Below are 16,796 nucleotides of genomic sequence, written 5' to 3' on the forward strand. Positions count from 1 at the left end.
ATTAACAACAGGCAAGCAAAATGGCCTGCACCTGAAAAGAATAGCAAATTAATTAAAATGGAATTGGACACTGGCTCAGCTGTTTCAGTCGTTCCACAAAATGAGTTTGAATGGCATTTCAAACATACTGAACTGAAGCCTGATGATATCCAACTAAGAACTTACATTGGAGAAAAGATAACTCCTGTGGCAATGACATTCATAACCGAGAAATACAAAAACCAACAAGCCACATTGGGCTTGTATGTAGTCAAAACAGGAGGGTCAGGATTCTTGGGTTGTGATTAGCTGAGACAAATACAACTTGATTGGAGATCCATCCGCCATTAGCCTGCCACATCCCCTGCAATAGAGTCAACTGAAAGCAAAGTAAGAAGAGTATTGGATGATGCCACAGCAATGTTCGGTGGATGGCATTGGAAAACTCAAACGTATCAAAAATAAAGTAGAGTTAAAAATGCCACACCTTAGTTTCACAAAGCCTGTCCGGATCCTTATACATCCATGATAAAGTAGCCAGTGAGCTTGGTCGCATGGAGGCTGAAGGAATTCTTTCCAAGTTTGAGTGGAGGCCATGGGCAATGGCAATGGTTCCAGTAACCAAAAAGAATAGATATGTGAGCATCTGTGGTGATTTTAAGGTCACCATTAACTCAGTACTGAAAGTAGATCAATACCCTCTGCCCAGGATAGGGGATATCTTTGCAAACTCTTCTGAAGGGAAACACTTCAGCAAAGTAGACTTAGCTGAGGTCTAAGTCCTACATATGGAGATGGAAGAAGAGTACAGAGTGTTTCTCACCATAAACACTGACAAAGTGCTTTATCGCTATAATAGGCTTATTTTTGGAGTAGCATCTACACTTGCACTCTGGCAGAAGGCTATGGTGCTGCAAGGCTGCCCAGGCTCTCAGTGTTACCTAGATGACATCATTGTCACCAGTGAGGATGAAAAGGAACATCTTGAAAATCGTAAGATAGTGTTAAAAAGGATTAGAAGATTATGGGCTCAGAGCATGAAACAACAAGTGTGAATTCTTTAAAACAAGCATCACTTACTGTGGTCATACCATTGACACACAAGGATTACACAAGTGTTCTGAGAGTGCAGTGGTGGATGTCCCAAGGCCAAAAGACATATCACAGTTGTGTTCCTTTTTATTATTCGTTAATTACTATAATAGGTCCCTGTCAAACCTGGCTACTGTGCTCCACCCCTTTGAACTCATTCCTACAGATTGGGAAGAAATGGCAATGGACAAAGCAGTGTGAGGTGGCTTTCCAAAAGGTAAAGGAAATGGTGATGTCAGACGCTGTACTTACACATTATGATCCACATCATCCAGTGATGTTTGCCGTGCACTGTTCGGGATACCAGAAGAAAAGTGTCAGAACTACTTCCTGCAGTCTCAGATTCAACTCCTACAATCACCACGGAGGAGGCCCCAGACCTGAGATTGTTTCACAGCCACAAGTCTCACCTACCAAGCAGAGTGAACCAACACCCTCCCAACTCCGTTAGGAAAGATGTTATCCCACGAGATTAAGAAATCCTCCACAGTGATTAAATCTTTAGGCCTGAACAGGACAATTTAAAATTGGAGGAGTGTTTTGTATTTAATATTTCCGTAATATTGTAAGTACGTTGTTTGATTAAGCATTCTTGTTCATTTGAATAATTCATTATGGGTTATATGTAAAAGTATGTGAATGGCATATGTCCCCAACCTTTTTTGCACTGCGGACCGGTTTAGTATTGACAATATTCTTGCGGACTGGCCGACCGGGGGCGGGGGTGGGGGGGATGTTCAAGTAGGGTTAAACTCACCTCAACATGTCTTTTACAGTTAGGGTTGCCAACTTTCTCACACCCAAATAAGGGACAAAAGTAGCAGTCAAATCCCAGGACATTTTACCCCAGGAAAGACTACCAAGCCCATGAAGCCTTGCGCGGGCACCTGTGTGCGCATACGTGACATGCGCGTGTGATGTGTGCATGCGCGTACGTGCCGATTTTTCCCCCACAAATCAGCTTTGCCTTCATCTTCCTGACTACACTGTACATACATTATTTCTACTCTATATAGGCTGCGTCTTTATCTATCCTTCCTGCTTTTACTATATGTTAGTGTTATCTTTGGTTTTATGTGTTATTTGGTATGATTTGGTAGGTTTTTTTTGAGTCTGGGAACTCTCAAAAAATTTTCCCATATAAATTAATGGTAACTGCTTCTTCGCTTTACACTTTTTCAGCACGAAAGGTTTCATAGGAACGTTCTACTTTAGCGAGGGAAATACGGGAGAAGGGCAGTCCCGTATGGGACAAACCAATTTAGCCCAATATACAGGATGTCCTGGCAGATACGGGACAGTTGGCAACCCTATGTTCAAGTTGAACAGTGCGTGACAGGGAATGAGGAAAGGTGCAGCTGACTCATATCATTTCCTCGCGGCCTGGTAGCACATGCTCTGTGGCCCGGTGGTTGGGGACCACTGGCCTATGCCATCATACTGCTGCACTATACGTATGCACCTCTCTAAAAGTAAAAATGAAGTTAGACTCGCATTCCGGACTCCCCTGTTTTGCATCCAATTATTGTTATGTTCTGGAGTCACAAAACGTATCAGGAGGGAAGGGTTATATTGATCATGGATTAGGTTAAAAGGTTGGCACAATATTGTGGGCTGAAGTGCTTGTAATGTGCTGTATTCTTCTATGTTCTATGTTCTCATATAAAACACTTCACTTTGCTAATGACTGAACAATTACCAGTGCATGTGTGCCCTTGCCCAAGAGGCAAATCTTTGTCAACAATCACTCACCCTCAGTAGCATCAAAGTAGGTCCACAATTGTTCTCAGTCCAATGTGTCTTGCGTACGCCCAGCAATTAACGTCAGTGCACGGTTCATATTAGGTAACCCTGCACCTTCGAATAGTTAAACTTTGGCAAAGCAGAGTTGAACAATACCAGCACAAAGCCACAATTGAGAATTACTTAACTGAAAAACAAATTTAAATTTATGGAAATCTCTTCAAATTACTGCTTCAATTTGCATCTTAATATGTCTAAACATGTTTCAAATTACAGTGTTCATTTTCTTGTACAGATAATTTATGCACGTGTTTCAACTTGACATTTATCCAGTTTTGGTTCAATTCTGTCAGTTCTCTTCCTGTTGTCCTCAAGTTGGCCAGAGTTCAGTGCCTCCAATTGCTCACAAAGCAAATTCTAGAACTTGTTCCAGCCATTGTGGCAAAGAACTGAGGGGAGTCTGGGGGACCATGAAACATGAGGTTCACATGAGAGGGGGGAGGGCTGTGGATTAGGCTCGGAGATTGTTCACCTCGCTATCTGATCATACACCACACGCCTGCAAATTTGAATGCTCCTGTATCTGGTGTCTTTAGAAAATAAGATTCCTTTAAATAAAATTGTGCAGTTGACCCAACTCCAGTGGGAAAGGCAGCCCACACTGAGATACTAGCACTAGAACAGGCCTTGGATGGTTTTCAACAGGATTTAGTCAGTTCCAAGCACTTTGTTATGTAACAATCAAAGAAGGGCTTGAGTTCTTAAAGGCACTCTCCCCTTGGAATCCAGAGCACAGCAACGTAGGCTGGAGCTGCTGCAGGAGACTGTGAGATTCCAATGTTGGTCCAAAGGGCAATGGGATCAATCTCTGAAGGAAGATCCTGTGTATTGCAGGGGCTGGAAGACTGCCAAGGGTTTCATTAAGGATAGTTTGGCAGGAGGAGTCTGCTATTATTCCCTTCTGCGGTGAGAATCCCAAGACAATGCTGAAAGAAGTATCACTTTCACAGTGTATATTAAGGTGTGATGGCCATCGCTGTGTAAACCAAAGGGTATAGATCCTCACAGGATTGGTGTACTGTATCCAGGGATCTCAGTTCTTTCAGCAGGATATCAGGATGAAGAGGTCCTGAAAAGCCGCATGAGACGTAATTTTCTGAGTCAGTAGGACTTTCGTACATGATTATTAGTGTGCTGTGTTAGTAATGGTGGTAATAATTAAGTTTATGCTTGTGGTGGTGACGTCGACATTATGGGCACCTTATGCCCATAGGCAGATCTGGTGGACTGAGTACTTGATGTCTGAAAAGTTTTCTTCCTCCGGGCATTGGAAGCCTGAATTCCAGCATTTTTTTCTGGTGGATTCACCACTAGGGGCGCTGTTCAAAAACCAGGCAACTTGTGGCAAGGAGGAGAGCGGGTTAAGCCAGGGCAGGAAGGGAGATATTGTGGAATGGGAGACAGCAGCAGTCAGAGGTAACAGAAGGGGGAAACTAAGGATGGTAAAGAGGGGAGACTGCTGGAATGAAGAGGACTTTTTATCTTGTTATTTCACGCTCAGTGCTATTTATTTATATTTGCATTTGCACAGTTTGTTTTTCATTGATCCTGTTTACAGTTACTGTTCTATAGATTTGCTAAGTATGCCTGCAGAAAAAAGGTCCTCAGGGTTGTATGTGGTGACATGTATGTGCTCTGATAATAAATTTTACTTTGAACTTTGGAGGCCAGGAGGATGATGAATGAGGTTAGGAAGGGAGGACGATGGGAAGAAATAAGAACTGTGCAGAGGAATAAAAGAGAAGGATAAATGAGACAGGAATCAGAAAAAATGTAATCAGGGAGGGTTGAATGAGGACAGGAAAACTGACAGACTTTCACAGGAAAAAAGGTAAATAAGAACAGGGAGGAGAAATTATTGGGATAAATAGGAAGCAGGAGAGGGGTAAATTAGTAATAATAGTTTGGAGGATGATATCAAAGATAAATAATGATTTTTTATCTCAGTATGTTGATGAACAGGCTGTAGATTATGGAACTGTTTCCACAGATTGGAAAGTAGCAAATGTAATGCCATGATTTAAAAAAAAAGAGGGAGAAAATGGGGAACCATATACCCATTAGCCTGACATCAGTAAAGATCAAAGCACTGGAACCTGCTTTTAAGGAAATTATAACATGTCAGTTGGAAAATAATATGTTTGGGTGGAGTTGATATAATTTATGAAAGGGAAGTTATCTTTGATAAACCTGTCATTTTTGACTATTAACTATCAGAATAGATAAGGATTTCAGGAGGCCTTCATTAAGTTTCCACGTATCACGGATTGAGGACCGCCTCACAAAGAAGCAAAAGGAGGTTGTGACCATTGGGTTTCCACAGGGATCGGTGCTGGGACTGTGGCTGCTCACAATCTTCACCAATGATTTGGACAAGGGGCCCAAGTGTTATATCTCTGAGTTTGCTGATGAAACAAAGCTGTGTGGGAGGGCAGAGTGTATTGATATATTATATATTGAGGAACAGTGAGAAGCTAATGTTAGCATGCCATCCAGACAGACGTAAGTACGTCGAGGTAGTAAAAAGAAACAGAATGCACTTCCAGAGAAAGTGCAGTGCAAGTAAAGAAATAAAGTGCAAGGGCCACAATGAGATAAATTGGGAGATGCTGGTTCATTCACCTACAGTGTATGAGAAGAGTCTATAACTACGGCATAAGAGCTGTCCTTGCCAATGTTCATGTTCATGCCATCAGGTTGGAGGCTACCCAGACAGAATATTCCTCCAACCTGAGTGTGGCTTCAACGGAATATAATGTGTTGTAGCCACCCCAGTAGGAATACGGTTCCCCTTGTCCTCACCTAACACCCCACCAGCCTCCGGGTCCAACATATAATTCTCTGTAACTTCCACCACCTCCAACGGGATCCCACCACTAAGCACATCTTTCCCTCCCCCTCCCCCCTCCCGTCTCTGCTTTCCGCAGGGATCGCTCCTTATGCAACTCCCTTGTCCATTTGTGCCCCCAATCCATTCCCACCGATCTCCCTCCTGGCACTTATCCTTGTAAGCGGAACAAGTGCTACACATGCCCTTACATTTCCTCTCTCACCACCATTCAGGGCCCCAGACAGTCCTTCCAGGTGAGGCGACACTTCACCTGTGAGTCGGCTGGGGTGATACACTGCATCCGGTGCTCCCGATGTGGTCTTCTATATATTGGCGAGACCTGACGCAGACTGGGAGATCGTTTCACTGAACACCTACGCTCTGTCCGCCAGAGTAAGCAGGATCTCCCAGTGGCCACACATTTTAATTCCACGTCCCATTCCCATTCTGATATGTCTATCCACGGCCTCCTCTACTGTAAAGATGAAGCCACACTCAGGTTGGAGGAACAACACCTTATATTCCATCTGGGTCGCCTCCAACCTGATGGCATGAACATTGATTTCTCTAACTTCCACTAATACCCCACCTCCCCCTCGTACCCCATCCGTTATTTATTTGTATTATTATATATATATTATTATTATTAATTTTTCTTCTCTCTCTTTTTCTCCCTCTGTCCCTCTCACTATACTCCTTGCCTGTTCTCTGGGATTCCCCCTCCCCCTTTCTCCCTAGGCCTCCTGTCCCATGATCCTCTCGTATCCCTTTTGCCAATCACCTGTCCAGCTCTTGGCTCCATCCCTCCCCCTCCTGTCTCCTATCATTTTGGATCTCCCCCTCCCCCTCCCACTTTCAAATCTCTTACTAGCTCTTCCTTCAGTTAGTCCTGACGAAGGGTCTCAGCCCGAAACGTCGACCGTACCTCTTCCTGTAGATGCTGTCTGGCCTATCAGACATGTACTTGCCTTGGTTACATTTTTAACTCTCCTATTCACATACTGTTGCATCTATAGATACCGATAAAAGTCTTGTTTTTCTAATAAGTGTTTCTCTTTAAGCATTTCAAAACCAAACAGTGTTCCTTCTTTCATTATATTGCAAAGAACTGTTATTCCTTTAGCTGTCTAGTCCTTAAATCTAGCATCCAGTTTATTCTGCGTATCCGAGTCATATGCACACCATTTAAGAATTGCAATATCTCTCTCTAGTTTGTATTCTTTTATAATGGTTTTCCATATTTTAAGAGTCCATTTCACTTTGTCAACTCTAAAGAGGGGTATGCTTGTAACAGAGGGAGTACGGTGAGGGTCACCAGATGGGTTGCTGTGATGGGAGGTTCATTCCCTGACTAGGTTAATGGGGTTGTATTTTCCTGAATTTATTAGAATGGGAGGTGATCTCACTGAAAATTCCTACAGGCCCGAGAGGATGCATGGATGCACTTCTCTAGGCTGGGATATCTAGAATATTTGGGTTGGTCAATCAGGATAGAGATGGGAAGGACTTTCTTCCCAGGTGTGGAGAATCTTTGAAATTCTGTACTCAAGAGGGCTGGGTGAGGCTCCAGTTGCTAAGCTTCTTGAAAGCAGGGTCTCACAAAGTGTGCAGTTATGGCCCAAGGGCAGAGACAGGGAGACACTGAAGTGGATTAACAGTTTACTGACTTTAATAGAAACTGTGCAGAAGTAAAGGAAAAACTAATTATGGTAAACCAACCAGCTTATTAATTAGAAATTTGAAACTAAAGTGAATGCCAACAGAGCAGCTTGGCAGTAGTAGCTTAATACTAAATTAACACCGCTCCTTAACAGGGTGCAAATACAGCAATAAAGTGAAAAACAAGAAATATATAAACACAGAAGTAAATAAATAAATATTGAGAACAATGAGATGAAGATTCCTTGAAAGTGAGTCCAGTTCGGTGAGAAGTTCTGGGCCACGTGAAGTTGTCCCCTCTGGTTCAAGAGCCTGATGGTTGAGCAGTAATACTGAGCCTGAACCTGGTGGTGTGAGTCCTGTGGCTCTTGTACCTTCCTGATGGTGGCAGTGAGAAGAGAGCAAGGCCTGGAGGGTGGGGGTCCTTCATGATGGAAACTGCTTTCCCACGACAGCGCTCCATGTAGATGTGCTCCATGGGCTTTAACTGTGATGGACTGGGTCATATCCACTACTTTTTGTAAGCTTATCTGTACAAGGGTTATATGCATTCCACTGCACAGTTATAGAAGTTTGTTGAAGTTTTAGATGATGTGCCAAATCTTCACAAACTTCTAAGAACATAGAGGTACTGCTGTGCTTTCTTTGTAATGACACTTACATGCTGGACCCAGGATAGATCCTCTGAAGTGGTAACACCGAAGAATTTAAAGTTGCTGACCTCTCCCCCCGATGGGGACTGGCTTATCAACCTCCAGTTTTCTTCTCCTGACGTCAATGATCATCTGCTTTGTCTTGCTGACATTGAATGAGAGGTTGTTATGGCACCACTCGGCCAGATTTTCAACCTCCCTCCTACATGCTGATTCATCACCAAGCTTTATTCAGCCAGTAACAGTGGTGTCATCAGCAAACTTAAGTATAGCATTGGAGTTGTGCTAAGCCTCAGCCATAGGTATAAAACAATAATTATAATTATCATATTTATAAAAAATATTAAGTACAATTGGGTTGAAAGGTGTTGAATCAGTATGGATAGAACTAAGAAACTGCAAGGACCATGATGGGAGTTACGTACAGACCTTCAAACAGTAGCAAAGATGTAGCCTACAAATTACAATGTGAGATAGAAAACACATGTCAAAAGGGCAATGTTATGAGAACATGGGGGACTTCAATATGCAGGTAGATTGGGAGAATCTGGTTGATGCTGGATCCCAAGAGAGGAAACTTGGAGAATGCCTACAAGATGGCTTTTTAGAGCAACTTGTGGTTGAGCCCACCAGGGGAGCAGCTATTCTGGATTGAGTGTTGCGCAATGACCCGGAATTGATTAGAGAGCTTAAGGCAAAGGAGCCCTTAGGGGTTCAGTGAGCACAATATGATAGAATTCACCCTGCAATTTGAAAATGAGATGTTAAAGTCATATGTATCAGTATTACAGTGGAGTAAAGAGAATTACAGAGGGATGAGAGAGGTGCTGTACAAAATTGATTAGAAGGGAACACTAGCAGGGATGATGACAAAGCAGCACTGTCTGGAAATTCTAAGAACAATTTGGAAGGCACAGGATAAATACAAGCCAAAGAAGAAGAAATATTCCAAAGGCAAGATGGTACGACCATGGCTAACAATAGAAGTCAAAGCCAAAATAAAAGCCAAAGGAAGGGCATTTATTAGAACAAAAATTAGTGGGCTGTTAGAGGATTGGGAAGCTTTTAAAAACCACCAGAAGACAAGTAAGAAAGTCATAAAGAAGGAAAAGATAGAATACGAAGATAAGATAGCCAATAATATTAAAGAGGATACAAAAAGATTCTAAAAGTGTAAAGGAGAAATGAGAGTAGATGTTGGACCATTGGAAAATGATGCTGGAGAGTTATCAGAATCAGAATCAGTTTGTGATGTCAAATTTGTTAACTTAGCAGCAGCAGTTCAATGCAGTACATAATCTAGCAGAGAGAAATAAATAAGTAAATACATAAATAAACAAACAAGTAAATCAATTACGTATATTGAATAGATTTTAAAAAGTGCAAAAACAGAAACACTGTATATTAAAAAAAAAAGTGAGGTAGTATCCAAAGATTCAATGTCCATTTAGGAATCGGATGGCAGAGGGGAAGAAGCTGTTCCTGAATCACTGAGTGTGTGCCTTCAAGCTTCTGTACCTCCTACCTGATGGTAACAGTGAGAAAAGGGCATGCCCTGGGTGCTGGAGGACCCTAATAGTGAATGCTGCCTTTCTGAGACACTGCTCCCTAAAGATGTCCTGGGTACTTTGTAGGCAAGTACCCAAGATGGAGCTGACTAAATTTACAACCCTCTGCAGCTTCTTTTGGTCCTGTGCAGTAGCACCCCCCCCCCTCCACTTACCAGACAGTGATGCAGCCTGTCAGAAAGATTACCCATGGTCTCACTCAGTCGCACAGCCGTCACTAGATCTCGACTGGCTTATAATTTACAGTAAGATGTATAGTTAACAAAAATAAATAGATTGTGCAAAAAGAGAGGGAAAAATAGTGAGGTAATGTTCGTGGAATCATTGCCCATTCAAAAATTTGATGACTGAGGGGAAGAATCTGTTCCTGAAGCATTGAGTGTGTGTCTTCGTGCTCCTGTACCTCCTCCTTGATAGTAGCAGTGAGAAGAGAGCATGTCCTGGGTGATGTGGGTCCTTCGTCATGGATGCCAGCTTTATGAGCCACCACCTTTTGAAGGTGCCCTGGATACGGGGGAGGCTAGTGTCCATGATGGAACTGGATGAGTTCAGAACTTGCTGCTGCTATTTCCATTCCCGTGCAGTGGTCCCTGCGGACGGTGATGCAACCAGTTAGAATGCTCTCCACGGTACATCTGTACAAATTTGTGAGAGACTTTGGTGACACACCAAGTCTCCTCAAACTCCTCGTGAAGTATAGTTGCTGTCATGCCCTCTTTGTAATTGCATCAATATGTTAGGTCCAGGATAGATCTTCAGAGATTTTGACACCAAAAAACTTGAACCTGCCCACCCTTTCCACTGCTGATCCCTCGATGAGGACTGGTGTGAGTTCCCTCAACTTCCCCTTCCTGAAGTCCGCAATCAATTCCCTGGTCTTACTGATGCTGAGTGCAAAGTTGTTGTTGGGACACCACTCAACCAGCTGATCTATCTTGCTCCTGTACGCCTCCTTGTCACCATGTGAAATTTTACAACAATAAATGTGTTGTTGGCAAGTTTGTAGATGGCGTTTGAGCTGTGCCTAGCCACATAGTTGGGGGTGTAGAGAGAGTAAAGCAGTGGGCTAAGCACACATCCCTGAGTTGCACCAATGTTGATTACGGTTTATTAATATTTGGAATGGTTGTAATGGTTATTGCCAAATGTACTGAGATACAGTGAAAAGCTTGCCCTTCATACAGATCAAATCATTGCAGTGTATTGAGGTGGTACAGAGTAAAGCAAAATCAGAATGCAGAATAAAATGTAACAGAAAAAGTGGAGTGCAGGTCAACAATAAGGTGTGAAATCATAGCAAAGTAGATTGAGAGGCAAAAGTCCATCGTACTGTACTAGAGAACTATTCACTTTGATTTCCAGCATCTTTCCCTTGTTACCTGGTTTATGTTCTGGAGTTTGCTGTTTAATATAGCGATGCAAACACTTTTATAAAAAGACCTTCTCCTCCTCAGGGTTTGACATTAAACCTTGGCCTTTCCCTGAAAGGAAATGTGTAATTATAAAGCCTTTGTTAACCTTGGCCAGTCAGACCTGTAGAGTCAAAGGTCATGTCCTAGGTTGGGGTAGTGACCTTGGGGCTGCTCTTCAATGTCGAAGAGTGTACACTCAGGTGAGTGAGAAGTAGGGATGTTCCTAGACCTCTTATTACTTCTTTACTCTCCTCTCAGTCAAATACTAGGCGAACATACACTATTCCAGCTACAACAACACAAATTATTTCTACTGTCCACACTTCTGGCTATGTTACAAATGAAGGTTGGGTTATTTCCATTCATTTGTCGAGTTACTATGTCTTCAATTTCTTTTTACAAAAGTTTATTCAAACAGCATAATACTATACAATAATCAGGACTTCATAAACTAATAACAGAACATAGAATAGTACAGCACAGTACAGGCCCTTCGGCCCACAATGTTGTGCCGACCCTCAAACCCTGCCTCCCATATAAGCCCCCACCTTAGATTCCTCCATATACCTGTCTAGTAGTCTCTTAAACTTCACTAGTGTATCTGCCTCCACCACTGACTCAGGCAGTGCATTCCACGCACCAACCACTCTCTGAGTAAAAAACCTTCCTCTAATATCCCCCTTGAACTTCCCAACCCTTACCTTAAAGCCATGTCCTCTTGTATTGAGCAGTGGTGCCCTGGGGAAGAGGCGCTGGCTATCCACTCTATCTATTCCTCTTATTATCTTGTACACCTCTATCATGTCTCCTCTCATCCTCCTTCTCTCCAAAGAGTAAAACCCTAGCTCCCTTAATCTCTGATCATAATGCATACTTTCTAAACCAGGCAGCATCCTGGTAAATCTCCTCTGTACCCTTTCCAATGCTTCCACATCCTTCCTATAGTGAGGTGACCAGAACTGGACACAGTACTCCAAGTGTGGCCTAACCAGAGTTTTACAGAGCTGCATCATTACATCGCGACTCTTAAACTCTATCCCTCGACTTATGAAAACTAACACCCCATAAGCTTTCAACAGTTACAAACTAAAATACTATTTTCACTGCCTACAACAAACTTGCATCCCCGAGGAGCCAGCTGTTCCCAGCAATTTGCCATGGTGTCTATGGACACTGCATGTTCCTTCTCCAGGACACCTGGGCGTGGATGTAATGCCGAAAGAAGGCCAGGCTCTCAAAAATCTTTCTTGGCCAGGCCCAGGAGCAAACTGACGAGGAGCTCCCCCGAGCATCCCTCTCCCCTCTGCAACGGGTGAGCGTAGGGGCGTAAGACTGAAGTGTAACCAGAACTGGAGAAGCGGACTCTTTTGATACTCAAATAGAGACTGTAGCCCTTCACATTTCATATACACATGGTGCACTGACTTCTCCTGGGCATACTATGTTTTCAAACAGGTGGCTGATGGTGCTGTGGTGGGAAGAAAATATTCCATGTTCCAAACGGAGGGAGAGAGAAGACTAATCCAGCAGCTGTACGACACTCCATTGAGTTTCGAGAATCCCAGAGCTGCAAAAGACGGCCAGGTAAGAAGGGTTTAGATCTTAAAATGGCAGCAAAGTTCTTCTCCTGGAATATTGTGTCGTACACCACAGAAGCAGGCCCCTCAGCTCACCGTGTCCATGCCAACCATTAACTACGCTGCCCTAGTCCCACTTACCAGCTTTCCTCTGAAGCATTCTATGCCTTGGCGATTCTTGTTATTTCCTAAGTACTGTATTGGGAGTCTCTGCTTCACACACCCTCAGGCAGTAGGCTCCAGATTCCATCCATTGTTTGAGGGGAAGTGTTCTTCCTCATGTCACCTCTACACCTCCTACCCCTTAGCCCCTTAGGCCTCTGCTTTCGAAATTTAGATACCTCTGCCATGGGAAAAGCCTGTAGTAGAAAATGTTCTACATTCTACACTATCTATGTTCTCATAATTTTGTTTACCCCTGTCAAGTTCCTCCTAAGCCTTCTCTACTGTAAGGTAAACAAATGCAGCCTATTCGATCTCAAAGGGATATTGCTGTTTCCTCATTCTGTAAGAAAGTAGAAAACTACACTTTCCCTATTTCCTTTCATGACAGCAGAAAGCCTGGAAGTGATTTACAGCCAGAATTAACTTTGAAAGAGTGGTGTGGGAAAGGCAGAGGCAATTAGTGCTCAGCATAGTTGCACAGAAAGCAACGTGCCGTTTTGTATTCATGTTTATTGAAGGACCAAAATTGTCCCAAATTCCAGAGAGTTCTGTGCTGGAATCTTTTTATGTCCAGCAGCAGAGTGTTGCTTTATGCCAGGGTTTCACATCTCTGGACCAACTGTTGACCCCATGCCCTTTAACTCCAGGATGAGAATGTAACCACCAGAGCCAACTAATTGCCCTCCTAGCCACTGTTTACAGCCTGTAGTTCTTTGACCACTCGTGGACCCTCTGCTCAAGGCCAGTGATCTGCATTTGTATAGCAGTTTGCACAAAGCTGGAATCTCTCATCCTTTGAGACGGAAGGGAACTATCAAAGTAGCCTATCAGACCTCGGTCCTTCTCCCTGCAGAACACTGGCATATTCAGTGTGTAATTCCAGAGGCGATGATATCCCGTCTTCATAGATCCAGGCTGGGAAGTCCATGGTGAGGAACATTTCAAATGTATCAGATTAGAGTCAGAAAGGAAACAGACCATTGGCCCAAGCAACGTACACAAAATGCTGGAGGAACTCAGCAGTCAAGGCAGCACCTATGAAAAAAAGTAAACAGTCGACATTTCAGGCTGAGACCCTTTGTCGTTGTGTGCGTTGCTTGGATTTCGAAAATCTGCAGATATTCTCTGGTTTGTGATTAGACCATTGGATCTGTCCATGAGTGGCCATGGTATAGGAGGGATCTGGACAATTGGCCTGTTTTTGCACGGGGCTGCTGGAGGTCCATAAGGGCGGACGAGGCTGGGGCAGGTGGATAATGTCTCTGTTCAGAGTGGCCAACAATGGAGGGCCGAGGGATCCCCACCTGAACCTTCCAAATGAAACGTTCAGCGAGGTTGCCTCATTTGGAGAGTTGTTCCCAGTGTGGCTCAAACAGACCGTGCTGTGATCATCATTTTCAAAAGGCCATTCCTCCTTCGTTACCACTCTGATGAACATGAGGCTAAGTGTCAGGGGCAAGGTTTTCTGCTTTTCAGTTTCTTAATGTTTCTGCCTCCTATTTCTAGGTGTATGATGTGCCCCCACGGATGTACCCGGATGGAGCGCCCGGTCCCTACCCTGGTCTGGGGTCAGTGGGCAGGGAGATGCCCGGATTCAGCAGGCTGCAGTGGGATGGGAAGCAGGAGTGGAGAGGCCAGAAGCAGGTGGTGTATGACGTGCCAGTGTGCCATGAGGACGGGCCTGGACTGCAGTCCCCCAGCCGGCCGCAAACGCTGCCCTCCAGGCAGGCGCTGTACGACATCCCAAACTCAGTGAGTGCCCGGCTCTACGACACCCCGCCGGCACGGGACGGCCCCGGTCTCTACAATGTGCCCACTGCCCTCCCGAACCTGGCGAGTACTCCAACCAGAACCCAGGCTATCTACGACCTGCCGAGAAGGATCCCACCCGACAAGAGGGAGCCGGCTGATGGGCCTGTTTACGACATCCCACCTCCAGTGGGCAGGTCGGTCCCGGATGGCCAGGGGTTGGAACGTTGGCCTAGCACCCTCGCTGCCTCTCCGGACTCGTCGTCCGCTTCTGCCACACCCGGGCACGCGGCCACCTTCCCAGCCATGTCCCAGAGTCTCGCCGCCTCTCCAACTATGCCGCAGTATCCTGCTGCAGCCCTGACCGTATCCCAGCGCCCAGGTCAGTCTCCAGCCAGGGCCCTGGTTACACCCCAGCTTTCAGCTCCCTCTTCAGCCGTCTCCCAGTGTCCTAGTGCAGCTCTGACAATGCCCCACCGACCGGCCTCCTTCCCAGCCGCAACCCAGCGTCGGACCACCGTCCCGTCCGAATCGCAGTCACCGTCCCCCACGACGCACAGCCCCCCTGCCGAGGAGATCAGGCTGGGTGCGGAGGAGGCGGCCAGCACCCTATCGCGACTGCAGCAGCAGGTGTCGGAGTCGGTGGCTGCCATCATGGTGTTTGTCAGCCGGCAGTGGCGCCAGCGGGAGCACCTGCAGGAGCACCTGGCGCAGGTGGAGGTGGCCGCCGATGGTGTGCTCAGCAGCCTGGCTGCCTTCTTGGACTTTGCCCGGGGGGTGCGGGTCAATGCCAGCCGCCTGACGGACGCCAACCTGCACGGCCGCCTCTGCAAGCAGCTGGAGGAGGTGGAGGAGTCACACCGAGTGCTGCTGGACGCCGGCCGGCAGCTGACCGCCTGTGGATGGGCTCTGGATGCCCTCGTGGTCAGCACCCCCCTGGCCGCACCCGACCACCTTGACAGCTTTGTGACGGTCGCCCGCACTGTGCCCGACGACGTGAAGCGCCTGGTCTCCATTGTCATCGCCAACGGGAAGCTGCTGTTCCCCCCGTGTCGGCGAGGAAACACTGAGGACTTGCCCCGTCCGCAAAGAAAGGCCAACCTGGGCTTCATCAGGCACAAAGCACCGGTGCCCACGCCACGCTGCAGGGAGCAGAAAGCGAAGGACAGCCCTCAAAGCCAGGCAGAAGATTCCAACTATGTCCTCCTACAGGTTGGTCTGGGAGAGGGGGCACTGAATTGCCTAATTATTGGCCAAGGTCCGGCGATACAGTGAAAAACATGCCAGCTATAAGGATCACTTCATCACATTAGTACGTCGAGGTAGTACAAGGGAAAAACAGGGACAGAAAGAAACTAAACAAAATATTATGGTAAAGTTATAGGAAGAAAATAGAATACAAGCCCATGACGAAGTAAATTGTGAGGTCAAGAGTCTATTTTGTTGTACAAAAGGACAGATAAGATGAACTTTTGACTTCTCAATGGGGAATCAAGAACATGGATAGATTTAAGGTCAGAGGGGATAGGTTTGATAAGAACCCCAGTTTTACCAGACTCTCAAGTGGGGCTCCATCAAGTGCTTTCCCAAAAACCATGTATATGGAGACTTAAGAGACTGCGATCTAGAGCAACAACCAATCTGCTGGAGGAACTGAGAGAGTCGAGCAGCATTCATGGGAGGAAAGGGATTGCCGGCGTTTCAGGTCAAGGCTCTGCATCAGGACTAAATGTAGAGGTGAGATGGTCAGCACAGAGAGGTGAGGGAGAGTGGGGAGATGGGGGCCAGAGATAATTGGTGAAGGGTGATGGCAGATTGGCCATGTAGGGGAGGAGTGGATTTGGTACACAGAAGAAGGCAGTTGATAAGAGGCACATGGAGCATGGTTATCACATTTCTAGATGTCGTCACCTTCACCTTTCCCTCCTCCAAATGGCTCCACCTGCCTCTTCCTCTTTGTTTGCCTGCTTCCGTGTCTCACCCACCTGCCTCTGTCCCTACCCCTCCCTCTCTCCTGCCTGGCCCGTTCCACCCATCATCTTTCACAGCCCCTTGGTCCACCTCTTGGCCCCTCTCTCATCTGTCTCCCTCAACTCTTTACATGGGCCATCTCCCCCCACCTCCTTCTGCTTCCAGTCTGGATGTAGTTGACAATTCCTCTCCATCCCTGTCCCCCCTCCACAGCTGCTGGTTAACTACTGGATGAACTCTGCCCTGACCAGCTTGAGATAAGTCCTCGTAACTCTCAGTGTCAAGTGAGATAAGTCCTCGTAAACTCCTGTATCATGTGAGATGTCCTCATAACTCCC

General features: G+C 45.7%; 1 protein-coding gene across 3 annotated transcripts in view; it reads left to right on the top strand.

Annotated features, from left to right (window-relative positions):
* Nucleotides 1–16,796, top strand: part of cass4 (Cas scaffold protein family member 4) — a 150,388-nt gene that overhangs the window by 109,541 nt on the left and 24,051 nt on the right. For all 3 annotated transcript variants that reach the window (XM_063041616.1, XM_063041613.1, XM_063041614.1), the window contains exons 4-5: nucleotides 12,452–12,580; nucleotides 14,245–15,699. In XM_063041616.1, coding sequence (XP_062897686.1) covers nucleotides 12,452–12,580; nucleotides 14,245–15,699 — 1,584 coding nt within the window. The remainder of the gene's footprint in view (nucleotides 1–12,451; nucleotides 12,581–14,244; nucleotides 15,700–16,796) is intronic.

Source organism: Mobula hypostoma, chromosome 2 (assembly GCF_963921235.1).
Source record: "Mobula hypostoma chromosome 2, sMobHyp1.1, whole genome shotgun sequence".
Taxonomy (NCBI): Eukaryota; Metazoa; Chordata; class Chondrichthyes; order Myliobatiformes; family Myliobatidae; genus Mobula; species Mobula hypostoma.